The sequence below is a fragment of the Balaenoptera borealis genome (genome assembly GCF_965194805.1).
Source record: "Balaenoptera borealis genome assembly, chromosome: 11".
In the NCBI taxonomy this organism is placed as follows: domain Eukaryota; kingdom Metazoa; phylum Chordata; class Mammalia; order Artiodactyla; family Balaenopteridae; genus Balaenoptera; species Balaenoptera borealis.
Genome location: NC_138868.1, coordinates 52,993,169 through 53,011,372, shown reverse-complemented (window position 1 = coordinate 53,011,372; position 18,204 = coordinate 52,993,169). Strand labels below are relative to the sequence as shown.

Genomic DNA, 18,204 nt, shown 5'->3' with positions numbered 1-18,204 from the left:
CCTCGGGAAAAGAATGGAGGCCAAGATCAAGATGATGCAAGAAATGTTTAACAAAGACCTAGAAGAATTAAAGAACAAACAAACAGAGATGAACAATACAATAACTGAAATGAAAACTACACTAGAAGGAATCAACAGCAGAATAACTGAGGCAGAAGAACGCATAAGTGACCTGGAAGACAGAATGGTGGAATTCACTGCTGCAGAACAGAATAAAGAAAAAGAATGAAAAGAAATGAAGACAGCCTAAGAGACCTCTGGGACAACATTAAACGCAACAACATTCGCATTACACGGGTCCCAGAAGAAGAGAGAAAGGGCCCGAGAAAATATTTGAAGAGATTATAGTTGAAAACTTCCCTAACATGGGAAATGAAATAGCCACCCAAGTCCAGGAAGCACAGAGAGTCCCATACAGGATAAACCCAAGGAGAAACATGCCAAGACACATAGTAATCAAATTGGAAAAAATTAAACACAAAGAAAAATTATTGAAAGCAGCAAGGGAAAAACAACAAATAACATACAAGGGAACTCCCATAAGGTTAACAGCTGATTTCTCAACAGAAACTCTACAAGCCAGAAGGGAGTGGCATGACATATTTAAAGTGATGAAAGGGAAGAACCTACAACCAAGATTACTCTCCCCGGCAAGGATCTCATTCAGATTCAATGGGGAAATCAAAAGCTTTACAGACAAGCAAAAGCTAAGAGAATTCAGCACCACCAAACCAGCTCTACAGCAAATGCTAAAGGAAATTCTCTAAGTGGGAAACACAAGAGAAGAAAAGGACCTACAAAAACAAACCCAAAACAATTAAGAAAATGGTCACAGGAACATACATATCGATAATTACCTTAAATGTGAGTGGATTAAATGCTCCAACCAAAAGACACAGGCTCGCTGAATGGATACAAAAACAAGACCCATATATATGCTGTCTACAAGAGACCCACTTCAGATCTAGGGACACATACAGACTGAAAGTGAGGGGATGGAAAAAGATATTCCATGCAAATGGAAATCAAAAGAAAGCTGGAGTAGCAAAACTCATATCAGATAAAATAGACTTTAAAATAAAGAATGTTACAAGAGACAAGGAAGGACACTACATAATGATCAAGGGATCAAGCCAAGAAGAAGATATAACAATTATAAATATATATGCACCCAACATAGGAACACCTCAATACATAAGGCAACTGCTCACAGCTATAAAAGAGGAAATCGACAGTAACACAATACTAGTGGGGGATTTTAACACCTCACTTACACCAATGGACAGATCATCCAAACAGAAAATTAATAAGGAAACACAAGCTTTAAATGACACAATAGACCAGATAGATTTAATTGATATTTATAGGACATTCCATCCAACAACAGCAGATTACACTTTCTTCTCAAGTGCGCACAGAACATTCTCCAGGATAGATCACATCTTGGGTCACAAATCAAGCCTCAGTAAATTTAACAAAATTGAAATCATATCAAGCATCTTTTCTGACCACAATGCTATGAGATTAGAAATCAGTTACAGGGAAAAAAACGTAAAAAACACAAACACATGGAGGCTAAGCAATACGTTACTAAATAACCAAGAGATCACTGAAGAAATCAAAGAGGAAATCAGAAAATACCTAGAGACAAATGACAATGAAAACACGATGGTCCAAAACCTATGAGATGCAGCAAAAGCAGTTCTAAGAGGGAAGTTTATAGCTATACAAGCCTACCTCAAGAAACAAGAAAAATCTCAAATAAACAACCTAACCTTACACCTAAAGGAACTAGAGTAAGAAGAACAAACAAAACCCAAAGTTAGCAGAAGGAAGGAAATCATAAAAATCAGAGCAGAAATAAATGAAATAGAAACAAAGAAAACAATAGCAAAGATCAATAAAACTAAAAGCTGGCTCTGTGAGAAGATAAACAAAATTGATAAACCATTAGCCAGACTCATCAAGAAAAAGAGGGAGAGGACTCAAATCAATAAAATTTAAAATGAGAAAGGAGAAGTTACAACAGACACCACAGAAATGCAAAGCATCCTAAGAGACTACTACAAGCAACCCTATGCCAATAAAATGGACAACCTGGAAGAAATGGACAAATTCTTAGAAAGGTATAACCTTCCAAGACTGAACGAGGAACAAATAGGAAATATGAACAGACCAATCACAAGTAATGAAATTGAAACTGTGATTAAAAATCTTCCAACAAGCAAAAGTCCAGGACCAGATGGCTTCACAGGTGAATTCTATCAAACATTTAGAGAAGAGCTAATACCCATTCTTCTCAAACTCTTCCAAAAAATTGCAGAGGAAGGAACACTCCCAGACTCATTCTGTGAGGCCACCATCACCCTGATACCAAAACCAGACAAAGATAGTACAAAAAAAGAAAATTACCAATCAATATCACTGATGAATACAGATGCAAAAATCCTCAACAAAATACTAGCAAACAGAATCCAACAACACATTAAAAGGATCATACACCATGATCAAGTGGGATTTATCCCAGAGATGCAAGGATTCTTCAACATATGGAAATCAATCAGTGTGATACACCATATTAACAAATTGAAGAATAAAAACCATATGATCATCTCAAAGCATGCAGAAAATGCTTTTCACAAAATTCAACACCCATTTATGATAAAAACTCTGCAGAAAGTGGGCATAGAGGGAACCTACCTCAACATAATAAAGGCCATATATGACAAACCCACAGCAAACATCATTCTCAATGGTGAAAAACTGAAAGCATTTCCTCTAAGATCAGGAACAAGACAAGGATGTCCACTCTCACCGCTATTATTCAACGTAGTTTTGGAAGTACTAGCCACAGCAATCAGAGAAGAAAAAGAAATAAAAGGAATACAAATTGGAAAAGAAGAAGTAAAACTGTCACTGCAGATGACATGATACTATACATAGAGAATCCTAAAAATGCCAGCAGAAAACTACTAGAGCTAATCAATGAATTTGGTAAAGTTGCAGGATACAAAATTAATGCACAGAAATCTCTTGCATTCCTATACACTAATGATGAAAAATCTGAAAGAGAAATTAAGGAAACACTCCCATTTACCACTGCAACAAAAAGAATAAAATACCTAGGAATAAACCTACCTAGGGAGACAAAAACCTGTATGCAGAAAACTATAAGACACTGATGAAAGAAATTAAAGATGATACCAACAGATGGAGAGATATACCATGTTCTTGGATTGGAAGAATCAACATTGTGAAAATGACTATACTACCCAAAGCAATCTACAGATTCAATGCAATCCCTATCAAGTTACCAATGGCATTTTTTACAGAACTAGAACAAAAGATCTTAAAATTTTGTATGGAGACACAAAAGACCCCAAATAGCCAAAGCAGTCTTGAGGGAAAAAAACGGAGCTGGAGGAATCAAACTCCCTGACTTCAGACTATACTACAAAGCTACAGTAAGCAAGACAATATGGTACTGGCACAAAAACAGAAACATAGAACAATGGAACAAGATAGAAAGCCCAGAGATAAACCCACACACCTATGGTCAACTAATCTATGACAAAGGAGGCAAGGATATACAGTGGAGAAAAGACAGTCTGTTCAATAAGTGGTGCTGGGAAAACTGGACAGCTACATGTAAAAGAATGAAATTAGAACACTTCCTACCACCATACACAAAAATAAACTCAAAATGGATTCAAGACCTAAATGTAAGACCGGACACTATCAAACTCATAGAGGAAAACATAGGCAGAACACTCTTTGACATAAATCACAGCAAGATCTTTTTGATCCACCTCCTAGAGTAATGGAAATAAAAACAAAAAATAAACAAATGGGACCTAATGAAACTTCAAAGCTTTTGCACAACAAAGGAAACCATAAACAAGACGAAAAGACAACCCTCAGAATGGGAGAAAATATTTGCAAACGAATCAGCTGACAAAGGATTAATCTCCAAAATATATAAACAGCTCATGCAGCTCAGTATTAAAAAAACAAACAACCCAATCCAAAAATGGGCAGAAGACCTAAATAGACATTTCTCCAAAGAAGACATACAGATGGCCAAGAAGCACATGAAAAGCTGCTCAACATCGCTAATTATTAGAGAAATGCAAATATAGACTACAATTAGGTATCACCTCACACCAGTTAGAATGGCCATCATCAGAAAGTGTACAAACAACAAATGCTGGAGAGGGTGTGGGGAAAAGGGAGCCCTCTTGCACTGTTGGTGGGAATGTAAATTGATACAGCCACTATGGAGAACAGTATGGAGGTTCCTTAAAAAACTAAAAATAGGATTACTGTATGATCCAGCAATCCCACTACTGGGCATATACCCAGAGAAAACCATAATTCAAAAAGATACATGCACCCCAGTATTCATTGCAACACTATTTACAATAGCCAGGTCATGGAAGTAACCTAAATGCCCATCGACAGACGAATGGATAAAGAAGTTGTGGTACATATATACAATGGAATATTACTCAACCATAAAAAGGAACGAAATTGGGTCATTTGTTGAGACATGGATGGATCTAGAGACTGTCATACAGAGTGAAGCTAAGTCAGAAAGAGAAAAACAAATATCGTATATTAACGCATGTATGTGGAACCTAAAAAAATGGTACAGATGAACCCGTTTGCAGGGCAAAAGTTGAGACACAGATGTAGAGAACAAACGTATGGACACCAAGGGGAGACAGCCACGGGGGGTTGAGGATGGTGGTGTGATGAATTGGGCGATTGGGATTGACATGTGTACACTGATGTGTATAAAATTGATGACTAATAAGAACCTGCTGTATAAAAAAGTAAATAAAATAAAATTTAAAAAACCAAAAAACGACTAATACCAAACTTTCTTTGGGTTATTTGTGTGGAAATATGTTAATATAAATGTTTCAGACATTACATGAAATTCCTAAAAATCTTATATGTTCTGGTATAGTGTTATAAGTCATAATTCTAGTTATTATTTTAAAATGTTTATCTTAGAAATAACTAAATTTCCTTGTCAGTTGCATTATTATGAACTTCATCAAATCTTTTTTTTTTTTTTTTCTTTTTTTAAATTCACAGACAGTGAAATGCACTCCCATTCTCTCTTTTTTTTTTTTTTTTTTTTTAAGAAATTCACGTTCTTTTATTTATTTATTTATTTATTTATTTATTTATGGCTGTGTTGGGTCTTCGCTTCTGTGCGAGGGCTTTCTCCAGTTGCGGCAAGTGGGGACCACTCTTCATCGCAGTGCGCGGGCCTCTCACCATCGCGGCCTCTCTTGTTGCGGAGCACAGGCTCCAGACGCACAGGCTCAGCAATTGTGGCTCACGGGCCCAGCCGCTCCGTGCCACGTGGGATCCTCCCAGACCAGGGCTCGAACCCGTGTCCCCTGCATTGGCAGGCAGATTCTCAACCACTGCGCCACCAGGGAAGCCCTTCATCAAATCTTTAACCGTGGTCATTTTTAAGCCTTGTCATTTACAGACAGTTCTGGGTATACTCTCATGCTTTTGCAAAAATGTTCCTATAAAAGGGTTTCATCTTCAAGGAATTCATGGAAAAGATTGTGACAAGCACAGGTTTCTGGTAACTGACTATATTGCTGAACTGAATGAATAAGCATTTTTCAGAACTCTAATGGAAAACTGATGAATTCATAAAAGTGCTAACAAAAGATCAAGATAAAAAAAATTTAATTACATGGGACTGAGTGAACTGATGAGGATGATTATAATTTTTGTGACTTTCTGTTTGAATAAAAAGATAAAAAAATAAATTTAAAAAATAAATCCAAAAAAAAAAAAAGAATGAAACTGGACACTGTTTTACACTGTACACAGAAATCAACTCAAAATGGATTGAAGACTTGAGCATAGACCTGAAACCATAAAACTCCTGAACGAAAACATAGTGGGGGTAAGCTCCTTGACATTGGTCTTGTCAATAATTTTTTGGACTTGACACCAAAATCAAAGGGAGCAAAAGCAAAAATAAGTAAGTGGGACCACACGAAACTAAAACACAGGAAAGTAAACCATCAACAAAATGCAAAGGCAGAAAATACTTGCAAACCACGTATCTGATATGGGGTTGATATCCAAAATATACAAGGAACGTATACAACTCTATGGTAAAAAAAAACAACAAACAAACAAATAGCCCAATTAAAAATTGGGCAAAGGACCTAAATAGACCTTTTTTCCAAAGAAGACATAGAAATGGCCAAGAGGTATGAGAAAATGTGCTCAACATCATTAATCATCAGGGAACTGCACATCAAAACCATAATGAGATATCACTTCACATCTATTTAGATGTCTGTTACAAAAAGAAAAGAGATAACAAATGCTGGTGAGAATTTGGGGAAAAAGAAAACCCTGTACACTGTCGGTGGGAATGTAAACTGGTATAGTCACTATGGAAAACAGTATGGAGGTTCCCTCAGAAATTAAGAATAGAACTGCCATATGACCCAGCAATCCCAATTCTGGTTGTATATACAAAGGAAATGAAATCATTGTCTGGTTTTTTTTTGAAATTTAAGAAAACATTTATTTTATATTGGAGTATAGTTGATTTACAATGTTGTATTTCAGGTGTACAGCAAAGTGGTTTTGTTATACATATACATATATCTATTCTGTTTCAGATTCTTTTCCCATATAGGTTATTACAGAGTATCGAGTAGAGTTCCCTGTGCTATACAGTAGGTCCTTGTTGTTTATCTATTTTTTTTTTATTGGAGTATAGTTGCTTTACAATGTTGTGTTAGTTTCTGCTGTACAGGAAAGTGAGTCAGTTATATATATATATATATCCACTGTTGTATAGATTTCCTTCTCATTTAGGTCACCACAGAGCATTGAGTAGAGCTCCCTGTGCTATACAGTAGGTTCTCATTAATTATCTATTTTATATATAGCAGTGTATGTATGTCAATCCAGTCTCCCAATTCATCCCACCCCCCATCCGCCCTTGGTAACCATAAGTTTATTTTCTATTCTGTAACTCTGTTTCTGATTTGCAAATAAGTTCATCTGAACCGTTTTTCTAGATTCCACATATAAGCAATATTATACGATGTTTGATTTCTCTTTCTGACTTACTTCACTCTATATGACAATCTCTAGGTCCACCCATGTCACTGCAGATGGCATTATTCATTCCTTTTTATGGCTGAGTAATATTCCATTGTATATATGTACCATATCTTTATCCATTCCTCTGTTGATGGACATTTAGGTTGCTTGAAATCATTATCTTGATGAGATATTTGTACTCCCATGTTCATTGCAGCATTATACATAATAGCCAAGGTATGGAAACAACCTAAGTGTCTATCAGTGGATGAATGGATCAAGAAAATATGGAATGAATATTATTCAGCCTTAAAAAAAGAAGGAAATCCTGTCATTTGTGACAACATGGATGAACCAGGAGAGCATTATGCTAAGCGAAATAAGCCAGACAGAGAAATACTACATGGTATCACTTATATGTGGAATCAAAAATAAAGTCAAATTTATTGAAACATTGTCAAAAAGTGGTTTCTGGGGCTTGGAGAAAATAGGGAAGGGTTGGTAAAGTGGTACAAATTTTCAGTTATAAGAATAATAAGGTCTGAGGATCTAGTTATAATGTGACTATAGTTGATAACACTATTGCATAACTGAAATTTACTGAGAGAGTAGAACTTAAATGTTCTCACAAGAAAATAAAAAGGGAAGGAAAGAAGGAAGGAAGAAAGAAGGGGAAAGGAAATATGTGAGGTGATAGATGCATTAATTAACTCAATGAGAGGAATTCTTTCACAATGTATATCAAGTCATCAATTGTACACTTTTAATATGTTACAATTTTATTTGTCAATTATACCTCAATAAAGCCGGAAATAAAAAAAGACTTTTCTACCAGCTCCATGGAAGACAGTGGAAAATTGCTTTCAGGATTCTGAAAATTCTTTTTTTTTTTTTAATATTTACTTATTTATTTTTGTTTGTTTGTTTAGGCTGCGCCAGGTCTTAGTTGAGGCACGTGGGATCTTTGTTGCGGCATGCGGGATCTTCGTTGCAGAATGTTTAGTTGCAGCATGTGGACTTCTTAGTTGTGGCATGCGAACTCTTAGTTGCGGCATGCATGTGGGATCTAGTTCCCCAACCAGGGATTGAACCTGGGCCCCCTGCACTGGGAGCATGGAGTCTACCCACTGGACCACGAGGAAAGCCCCAGGATTCTGAAAATTCTTAATTGTTGACCTCAAATTCCGTTTCCAATCAATCATGTGTGAGGGTAGAGTAAAAATATCTTCATACATGCAGGGACTCGAAAGATTGCCTCTCTTGCACTAGTTCTCAGGGAACCATAGGGTATTCTCTACAACAGAGAGAATATAGGAATAAAGAGCAAGGCATGGAGTCCAAGAAGTAGGGGATGTAACAGAGAAGAAAGAGAAAAGGAGCTTTATGGCCTGTGTCATATTTAGAGAGCAAACACTTCTTATGGAAGCAGGACAGGGCTTCAGTAGGGATATTTCCAAGGAGGGGAAAGGGTAGGTGGAAACACATTTCTTCTGTGTTTGAGCAGAATGAGAGGAAATCTGTCCATTCTCTTGGAGAGTTCAATAATGAAATAGTAATAGGCACGTAGAAAACTAAGTAAATGAAAATTAAGACAGTTATTAAAACAAGGAAAACTAGAAGTTGTAAAGAAAGTATAGTAAATTATACTTGGCTCTGATATGATGTTAACCCTGAAGATTAACAACAAAAAATTGTAATATAAATTGAGAAGATGGGGGAAAGGGATATCCGTTTCCAAGAATAATGGTATAAGAGAGTGGATCTTTCATTTTTCATACTAGAAAGTCCATAAATCATTTAGAAAAGTGAAAAATCAGAAAATAGCAGTACACATGTGTTACTTAGAAATATGAAGGTAAATACCAGAAGAAACATCTTAAGGAGTTGAAAGTGATTCTAAGGAGGCAGGCAGCTACTGATTTTCATTATGTCTTGGTAGTCCTATTTGACTTTTAAAATAGGTACGTGTAGGGACTTCCTGGTGGTCCAGTGGGTAAGACTCGGGGCTCCCAATGCAGGGGGCCCGGGTTCAATCCCTGGTCAGGGAACTAGATCCCGTGTGTATGCCGCAACAAAGAAGCCCGCATGCTGCAGACTAAGACCCGGCGTAGCCAAAATAAATAAATTTTTTTTTAAATAAAAATATAAAATAGGTACATGTGTTCTTTGATTAAAACATGATTAAAAAGAAAAAGAAGGAAGTTCTGAGAATGGACTTGTCTTGTAGCCAAAGAATACAGGCAAATTCCAACCCCCCCCCCTTTTTCTTTTACTTTTATATCTCCTGCCCTCCCAACAGGAACCCCAGGCCTCTGGCATGTGCAAAATATCTCTGACCTCTCCCTGTTTCTGGTTATAAGTATGTCCTAAATATTGCATGGAGGGAAATGGCATACCTTTTTCTGTGTCAAAGACAGAAGAATAAATTCAAAGAAATGTTAATTTGGGGGGGGGGAGGTAGAAGACTATATACTGAACAGAATTCATAAATTTAAGGGTTTGCAAAGAGGGGAGAAAAGCAACTGGTGGAGGGGGGTGTGCTGGGGAGGGTGCTGGGAAGGGGAACCATAAGTGGCAAATGAGAATTGTGTAGAATACCAAGAAGTAGAGCTTCAAAAAGGAGCAGTGCTCACAAGCTGCAGAGAAGCTGTGTGGATTGGGAAGTTGTTAGTTGGATTTTGGCAGTTAGGAAGTTGTTCTTGACCTTTGAGAGAGAGATTACTATAGATCAGTGGTTCTCAACTGGAGGGCAGTTCTCCCCTACCCCTACCCCATGAGACATTTGGTAATGTCTGGAGATACTTTGGGTTGTCACACCTGGAGGAGTGCTACTGGCTTCTGATGAGTAGGGTCCAGCGATCCAAAATGCACAGGGTAGCTCCCAGTGACAATGAATTATCTGACCCAACATGTCAGTAGTGCTAAGGTTGAGAAACTCTGCTATAGATTAAGGAAAGGTGAAGAAAGGAACATTTATTGAGCATCTATTTGTTGAGCATTTCTTTGTTCCAAGAATTATAGGAACACGATCTAATTTGAAGGTAGTGATCACGTATTATTGGGAAACTACAGAAGGGAAAAAAAGTATAGTAGCTAGCTTGAAAGGGAAGCAAAGTTGAAAGAATAATTGAAATGCTTAGCACAGTGTTTGGCACATATTAAGTACTTAATAAATATTGTTTTTATTATTAATAACATGTTCATTAAGAATCAGTAAGTTCATTTACAGATGTTCATTAAGTGCTAGTTACTATAGGAGAAACAAAAATGAATGAAATATACACATATTTGTATGCTTATGTTTGTTAGTTTACAAACTCTTTATAAGTAGAGTATCTGTTTTACTTATTTCTCTATCCCACATAGAACAAATCTTGCCATAATTAACCTAAATACACATATTTTTGCTTAATAGAAGGCATATTTATGAATTAGACATTCTTCACAAAAACAGTATATAACATTTAACTCATTGAATTATAGTTAATTCTTTGTCTTTTTTCCTCCCTACTAGACCATAAGCAGCACAAGAGTAGAACAAGTTAGGTTAGCCATCTCTGTAGCATTCAGGACCTAACACCATGCCTGGCACATAATAGTTACCCAGTAAAATGTTTGTTAAATAAATGAATGAGATCACAATCTCTGTCAGTAGTGTATTTTTTGAATGCTAGCTGTTGACACCCCAGAGGAGGGGGAATATAGTATGAAACTATTTATCAGATAATCTTCTGTTTAATGTAAGTCTTCTGTTTAACATATTTTCTTCCATGTTTAGAACTTCAGAACGTTTAATAAAAAAAGAATAGCTCAGCTGAAACTTAAAGTCCTGCTTTGTTTTTCTTATCTCTGCAGTGCTGAATTATCCCAAGGTCGTTACTGGGATGGGCTAGGCTCTCCTCCAGATTCCCCATCTCCTGGGAGTGATGTGTATTGCAGCAGTGAGCCCAATGACCCTCAGTATGACCAGAGTCTCCTGGAGAACTTGTTTTACACAGCACCTGTAAGTCACTGAATCTGAAACTTTAGCAATTGGAGAACAAGAGTATTAATAATATTAGTGGGTGTAGGCATGTTACCACTTGCCAGACAGAAAGCTATCCATTTTACATACCTTATTTAATTATAATCACAATCTGAAGAGGAGAGTATTATCCTCATTTTACAGATGAGGAGATAAGCCTACTAAGATTAATTATTTTGTCCAAGGACACATCATAACAAGTAAGTGTTAGAGCCAGGATTCAAATTCAAGTTTACCTGAGTCCAAAGCCTCTAATCTTAATATATTATATGACTTCCTAAGAGCTCTTTCAAGGAAGAGCTAATGTAGGTATACTCTCAGAACCACCGTTGACTGGTATCTTTTCTGATACAGGGGTTCCAGAAACACCTCTACTCATGGCGGACAAATACCTCTACTGACCCTTAAGACAGAACATTCTCTTTTCAAGCAGTTTTAGCATTTTCAAAGTTCTTTCTTATGTCAAGCTGTATGTTCTATTCATTGGTTTAACATCTTCTAGAGTGTGTACAAAATGAGTTCATTCACTGTTCCACAAATAATCATATTTGTGAAGATTGCTGTCATATTCCCTATTTTCTTTTTCTCCAGGTCAGCAAAGATACCTGAAATACAATGTAGTTTATAACTAGCTCAGTGGAAAAGCAATGAGGGCGACCAGGGTGCAGAAGAAGCAGGGAGGACTTTTACATGAGATTGTCAGGAAGAAGCATCATGAGGGATAAGGGATTTTAACTGAGACTTGAAAAGTAGTGTTCAGAGAGATAAACGATATGAAATAGGAATAGAAAGAATGACCTACTTAGAGAAGCAGTTTGTGTACTACAAGGCATCTAATTTGACTGGGTAAGAATTTGTGTGGAAGAGACATTGACGAGGCAGGCTAGCGCATTGCAAGCAGTCTGTAACAGCGTTTGAATGTCGAGTGAGGAGGAAATGACATGACTGAAATAGTGTTCTAGGAATGTTAATCTGGCAATGATGTAGGAGGTCAACTGAGGGGAGAATAATGGGAGCAGAAAGGAAGCCATTGGGTTATTGGAGGTGTGAGACAGAGAGAGAGAGAGAGAGCATGCCAGAATGAGAGTGGCAGCAGTGGGATTGGAAAGGAGGAGATGGACTTAAAAGATACTGTGAATTGTTAGGATTTCATGACTTTCTACCTTAAAAGTCATCACTGAAACTATGTTACCTGTAGGAGAAAAGAGAAAGGGAACTTACATTTAGTACACATTTTCTGTGTGCCAGGGAATTTACGTTACCTGTTATTTATTAAGTACTGTGCCAAATGTTTTAAGTTCATTATTTCATTTAATTCTTTTACTAGCCCCATGAGATAGTGTTATCTCTTTTACATATCATGAAATAAAAGCTTAGAGACATTAATTACTAGTAATTAGGCAGAACTAGAATTCTTACCCTAGTCTGTCTGGCAAAAAGCCCATGTTGTTCCCACTAGAACACACCATCTCCTAAGTCTTGAGCATAGCATTAGAATCTGATCTTGACTTAACCTCCCTAACATCATCTCCCACTTTTGCTCTGTAACCACTGGAGACTCCAGTCATACTGATTGTCTCACCACTCCACAGTCTAGCTTTTTCCATCCCCATATCTCTTGCTCATACTGATCCTTCTACTTTAAATGTTGAAATGCCCTTATACATCTGGTAAACTTCTCTTCATTCTTTAAAAATCAACTCATCACCTCTATGAAGAAACCATCCCAGACTCCTCTAAGCAGAGTTTGTTGCCTGAATGTCCACAATATCCTGCACATACCTCTCTTAGAGCCCTTATGTTGTATGATACAGTTCCTCATGAACAAAAACATGTCTTCATTATCTTTTTATTACCTGTAAAACAAAGCCTGATAGAATTTGAGTACTCAGTGAATTCTTAATGAATAAACGAATGAATGTGTGAATGGTACTAAGTAATCCCCCATGCTATCTGAACAAAATAATTTTAGAAAATGTTTGTTTACTGGAAGAAGGAGTGAACCAATTGGCCTTGAGGCACTGGGAAGACCAGGGAGTTAGAATGCTCATGTCCTTCCCTGGGGTCAGTGTTTAATGTTCTTAATATTGAATAACATCCACAGCTTAGAAATTCAGCATTACCTTGTGGTTTTGTTTCCTGAAATTATGAGCTTTTGAACAACCTGGTTTATATTTACTCTAATTTTCTTCAGGCTATGGACCCATCTAGCTTTTGATCACCTTGTCAAAACCATTTTTAGAAGCTGCCACTTAACAAAGAAAAAATTAAGAGCAAAAAGCTTTGTAATTTCACCTTGGAAAAGTTACATTGCCTCCTAGAAGGACATTCTGATCATGCCTATTTAACTATTAATTTGTTACCCTTATGACAGGTCAATACATTATACACCCTGAGATGCTGAAAAAAGGGAGTTGGAGGTGATAAGCTTAAAACTACTTTGGACTGGTCTCCTGCATTTATAACAGCAAGATTTTTTTAAAATTGGAGCCAAATAACTGTAACGCTGTCTTCTTATTTTGCGTTTGTGTTAGAGCTGATTAGTCAGTTCCAGCTGCCTTTTCTCACGATAAAATTACAGGGGGCTTACCCACCAGTTCTGCCATTACGAAAATTTGTGACGTATAATAAACAGTTCATCTTAGCAAGATTAAAAGCAGAATGAGTCATTAGGAGTATAGAGTGCTGAAAAAAAGTAGAATCTTTGCACCCATATAGTTAGGTGATATTGTGCCATCATTTTCCCTCAAACTGTGGTAGAAATACAGGCTTTGGAACTCATGGAGATCAAGATCTGCCTTTACTATTTACAGCTGTGAATCGTAAACAAAGCTATCTAACTTCTCTCAGCTTTCATTTTCTCACTTGTAAAAATTGAGATGGGGACACCTTACAGGAATGTACTAAGTATTAGAAATACACATGCAGCATTTAACATAGTACCAGATACATAGAAGGCAGTCAATAAATAGTGGTTGTTATTATTATTGAGAATTCGAAAGAAGAATCTATTTTCATTTATTTTCTTTGAACTGAACTTGTAGGTTATTTTTGTGAACTTCATATTATTTTTGTATAGCCAGGAGAAACAGGATTTTCTCCCTGGTGTCAGTTATCTCTTTTGATTACTACTTTTAGAGAAATGTTTTCATTACCACTATCCCCAAAGCAGTTATCTTTTAGTGCCTCTCTTTTTGTTTCTTCCCCCCATAGAAATCTGATACCAGTGTCAGTGATGTCTTCAGTGGAGATGATGATGTTGTCCCTTCTAAAAAAATGAGCCAGTCAAAAGCTCTTGCCAGATCTTCTAAGGTTCTAGAGTCAAATGATCATAAGTTGAAGAAGGCGGTGGGCAAGAAAAATAGGTGAGCCTCTTTATGAATGCTTGTTTAGAGTCAAAAGCAAAGGAAGATTATTTTCACAAGATCTCTTCAAGTGAAATCACCTGTGTTTGCCAACACTGTCAGACTGGTTGAGTTACAGTAACTCATTAAGTATTGCAGTTCTTAAGCATGCAGTAACATGAAAAGATGGATGTGATAAAATAGTTAAGGGAGAAAGCAGAATTCTAAGTTGTATGTATGCTCTGTTACACTTAATGTAGAAAATATGCATAAAGAAAGCAAATGAAAAGGAATACACAAAAGTGATGATAGTAGTTATGTTAAAGTAGTGAATAACTGAAGTAAAGTCTGTATCCCTTGTTGAAAACCTAATTCTGTTATATCAGTTTCTGTACTTGTGTGGAGATAATAAGCCTTTGGATTACAAGAATGTTTTTACTTTTTTTTTTTTTTTTAATTTTTTTAATTTATTTATTTATTTATTTATTTATTTATGGCTGTGTTGGGTCTTCGTTTCTGTGCGAGGGCTTTCTTTAGTTGTGGCAAGCGGGGGCCACTCTTCATCGCGGTGCGCGGGCCTCTCACTATCGCAGCCTCTCTTGTTGCGGGGCACAGGCTCCAGACGCGCAGGCTCAGTAATTGTGGCTCATGGGCCCAGTTGCTCCGCGGCATGTGGGATCTTCCCAGACCAGGGCTCGAACCCGTGTCCCCTGCATTAGCGGCAGATTCTCAACCACTGCGCCACCAGGGAAGCCCTTTACTTTTTTTTTTTTGGCTGCATGGGTCTTAGTTGTGGCACACGGGATCTTTGTTGCCGCATGTGGGATCTTTGCTGTGGGATCTTCAGTTGCGGCATGCAGGATCTAGTTCCCTGACCAGGGATCAAATGCGGGCCCCCTGCATTGGGAGCGTGGAGTCTTAACCACTGGACCACCAGGGAAGTCCCTGTTTTTACATTTTTTGAGATTTCTTTCATGTAGATTAGGACCAGAATTATGATTAAAGCCATTTCCCAATCCTTGATAACTTGTGAATTAAGATGCCTGCTGCCTTTCCTCCTTCCTCCTCTTGCCTGTACCAACTAGATCGTTTCATATTTGGCTTCTGACGATCTTCCTCACTGTCTATATGAACTCCTTTCAGAAACTTGATTGAACAACAGATGCTATCAGAAACTCCGGAAGATGCCCAAGTGATGACCCTAAGTGTGGATAGACTGGCCCTTCTGGGCAGAACACATTCAGTCAGAATCATCATTGAAACAATGGGAGTTCCTCCAGATAGTCCTCAGGAGACGCCTGGCAAAAAAAGCTTTCCTGGGAGACCACCTAAGCTGACAACAAAAAAACGGTATGTCTCTAACATGGGAAAACTAAATTTGACATTTCTGGAAAGTGTGTCTGGTAGTAATAATAAATAATTACGTAGTACTTTATGATTTGTAAAGTGCTTTCATATGCTTTATTCAATCAACAAAAATGTAGTGAATCCCCCACTAGGTCCCAAGCGTTAAAAGTATGAGAATAAAGAAAATTAAGACCGAGGCTCCATTCTTCCATGCCTTACAGTCAGCAGGAGAGAGAAACATTTAAATGGCTATCTGTTGGTTGGCCAAAAAGTTCATTCGGGGTTTTTTTTTATATGAAGGTCTTTTTTTTTTTTTTTTTTAATTTATTTTATTTATTTATGGCTGTGTTGGGTCTTCGTTTCTGTGCGAGGGCTTTTCTCTAGTTGTGGCAAGTGGGGGCCACTCTTCATCGCGCTGCGCTGGCCTCTCATTATCGCGGCCTCTCTTGTTGCGGAGCACAGGCTCCAGACGCGCAGGCTCAGTAATTGTGGCTCATGGGCTTAGCTGCTCCGCGGCATGCGGGATCCTCCCAGACCAGGGCTCGAACCCGTGTTCCCTGCATTGGCAGGCAGACTCTCAACCACTGCGCCACCAGGGAAGCCCCGTTCGGGTTTTTGTAAGATGTTACAGAAAAGCCTGAAGGAACTCTTTGGCCAACCCAATATGATAGGGCTTTAGGGGCCAAAAGAGATGTTCTATATGAAAAGTGCTGTGGGAACGCAAAACTGGTGAAGGCTCTGAAAAGAGCAGGTCGGTCCTCTGAGGACCTGAGGTTCTAAAAATAGGACCTTGAAAGATATGTAGGATTTATCAGAGAGAAAATAGGTTTATTATTTGGTTTGTTTTTTAATTACTTTTCTTGTTTTGATTTTTTAGCACCTTCTTTGTGGAATATCACTTTCCTGTGGGCTTTTCCAAAAATGGATTGACAAAGACAGCTTTGATCACTGAGGTGGTTCGACTCGCATCCAGTAAAATTACAGATGGAAGTAAGAGAGAACTTGATTTCTGCTCCTTAGATATTTTAGCTTTGGAAGAATTTTTGAATCCCTAATTATTCATATACTCCTGTATTATCGTAGAATCTTAGAGGCAGAAAGAATTTTGAAGTGAATCTAATTCCTTTACTTTACAAGTGAGGAAACTGGCCCAGAGGTCCTATGACTATTCTGATGCAAGGCAGAAAGGCAGTGACATAGCTGAAACTGTAACTCAGAACTCCTGATGCTTAGATCATGTTCTTTCAACTATTGACGTTTTTCTTTTCTTCCCTTTTTAAAAATAGCTTTATCAAGGTATAATTCACATACCATACAATTCACCCATTTGAAGTATACAACTCAGTGATTTTTAATATATTTATAGGTTGTGTAACCATCACCACAATCTAATTTTAGAACATTTTCATCCCCCCTGAAAGAAATCCCGTACTCATTAGCATTCTTTCCTCAATTCTCTCTTTGCCCCCTTTCACTAAGCAACTCCTAATCTACTTTCTGTCTCTCTCAATTTTCCCGTCCTGGACATTTCATATAAATGGAATCATATAATACGTGGTATTTGTGACTGGCTTTTTGGACTTGCTGTAATATTTTCAACTTTTAATATTTAAGTTGTTTTCAATATTTCTCTATTAAAGACAGTGCTTCAGTGAATAACCTTGCACATGTATCATTTCTCATTTGATGTGAGTATATCCAGCACAAGCGTTTAAAATAAATACTTATTTACCCTTAAAAACAGCACCTAAAGTAATTTAATATACTCTTTTACTAGAGTACATTGTTTCACTTTCCCCATCACCGTAAGGAAGAATTAGGGCATTTAAAATTTTTCATATGTTTATTTTCTGTATGCTTAAATTATCGATAGCAACAGAAGGTGCTCTGGAGGTTTGTTAAAAGCATTCGAGAATGTATACTTCATTCTGCTCGCTGAAGTCAATGTGTTTGAGGAGCTTTAATGCAATTAAACTGTTTTTATCAAACCCCAATGCAAAGAAAAATGTTGGATTCTTTTGTTTTTTTAACATCTTTATTGGAGTATAATTGCTTTACAATGGAAATGTTGGATTCTTTTCTCAGGTCTTCCCCCTCTACCTCCTTCTACCTACAGGACATTTATGAGTTCCTTAAAACTTCTCTGAGCCTCAGATTCCCCATCTGTAAAATTGAGGTACAGCAAGGACACAGTTCTGATATGCACGAGTTTCAGTTAACATAGTATCTACAAAGCAAGGACTGCCTGTATTACACAGGGGCTTAATGGACAGTCAAATGGGATAATGAATGTAAAAGCATTAAACTCTAAAGTCGTATGTAACTAATACTAGCTCACATTTATTGGGCACTAAATTATGTGTCAAGAACTCGACTCAGTGTTTT

General features: G+C 37.3%; 1 protein-coding gene across 5 annotated transcripts in view; it reads left to right on the top strand.

Moving 5' to 3' along the window:
- C2CD3 (C2 domain containing 3 centriole elongation regulator) overlaps positions 1 to 18,204 on the top strand; it is a 125,949-nt gene that overhangs the window by 31,005 nt on the left and 76,740 nt on the right. For all 5 annotated transcript variants that reach the window (XM_082343130.1, XM_082343127.1, XM_082343126.1 and 2 more), the window contains exons 8-11: positions 10,960 to 11,107; positions 14,342 to 14,493; positions 15,616 to 15,822; positions 16,697 to 16,809. In XM_082343130.1, coding sequence (XP_082199256.1) covers positions 10,960 to 11,107; positions 14,342 to 14,493; positions 15,616 to 15,822; positions 16,697 to 16,809 — 620 coding nt within the window. The remainder of the gene's footprint in view (positions 1 to 10,959; positions 11,108 to 14,341; positions 14,494 to 15,615; positions 15,823 to 16,696; positions 16,810 to 18,204) is intronic.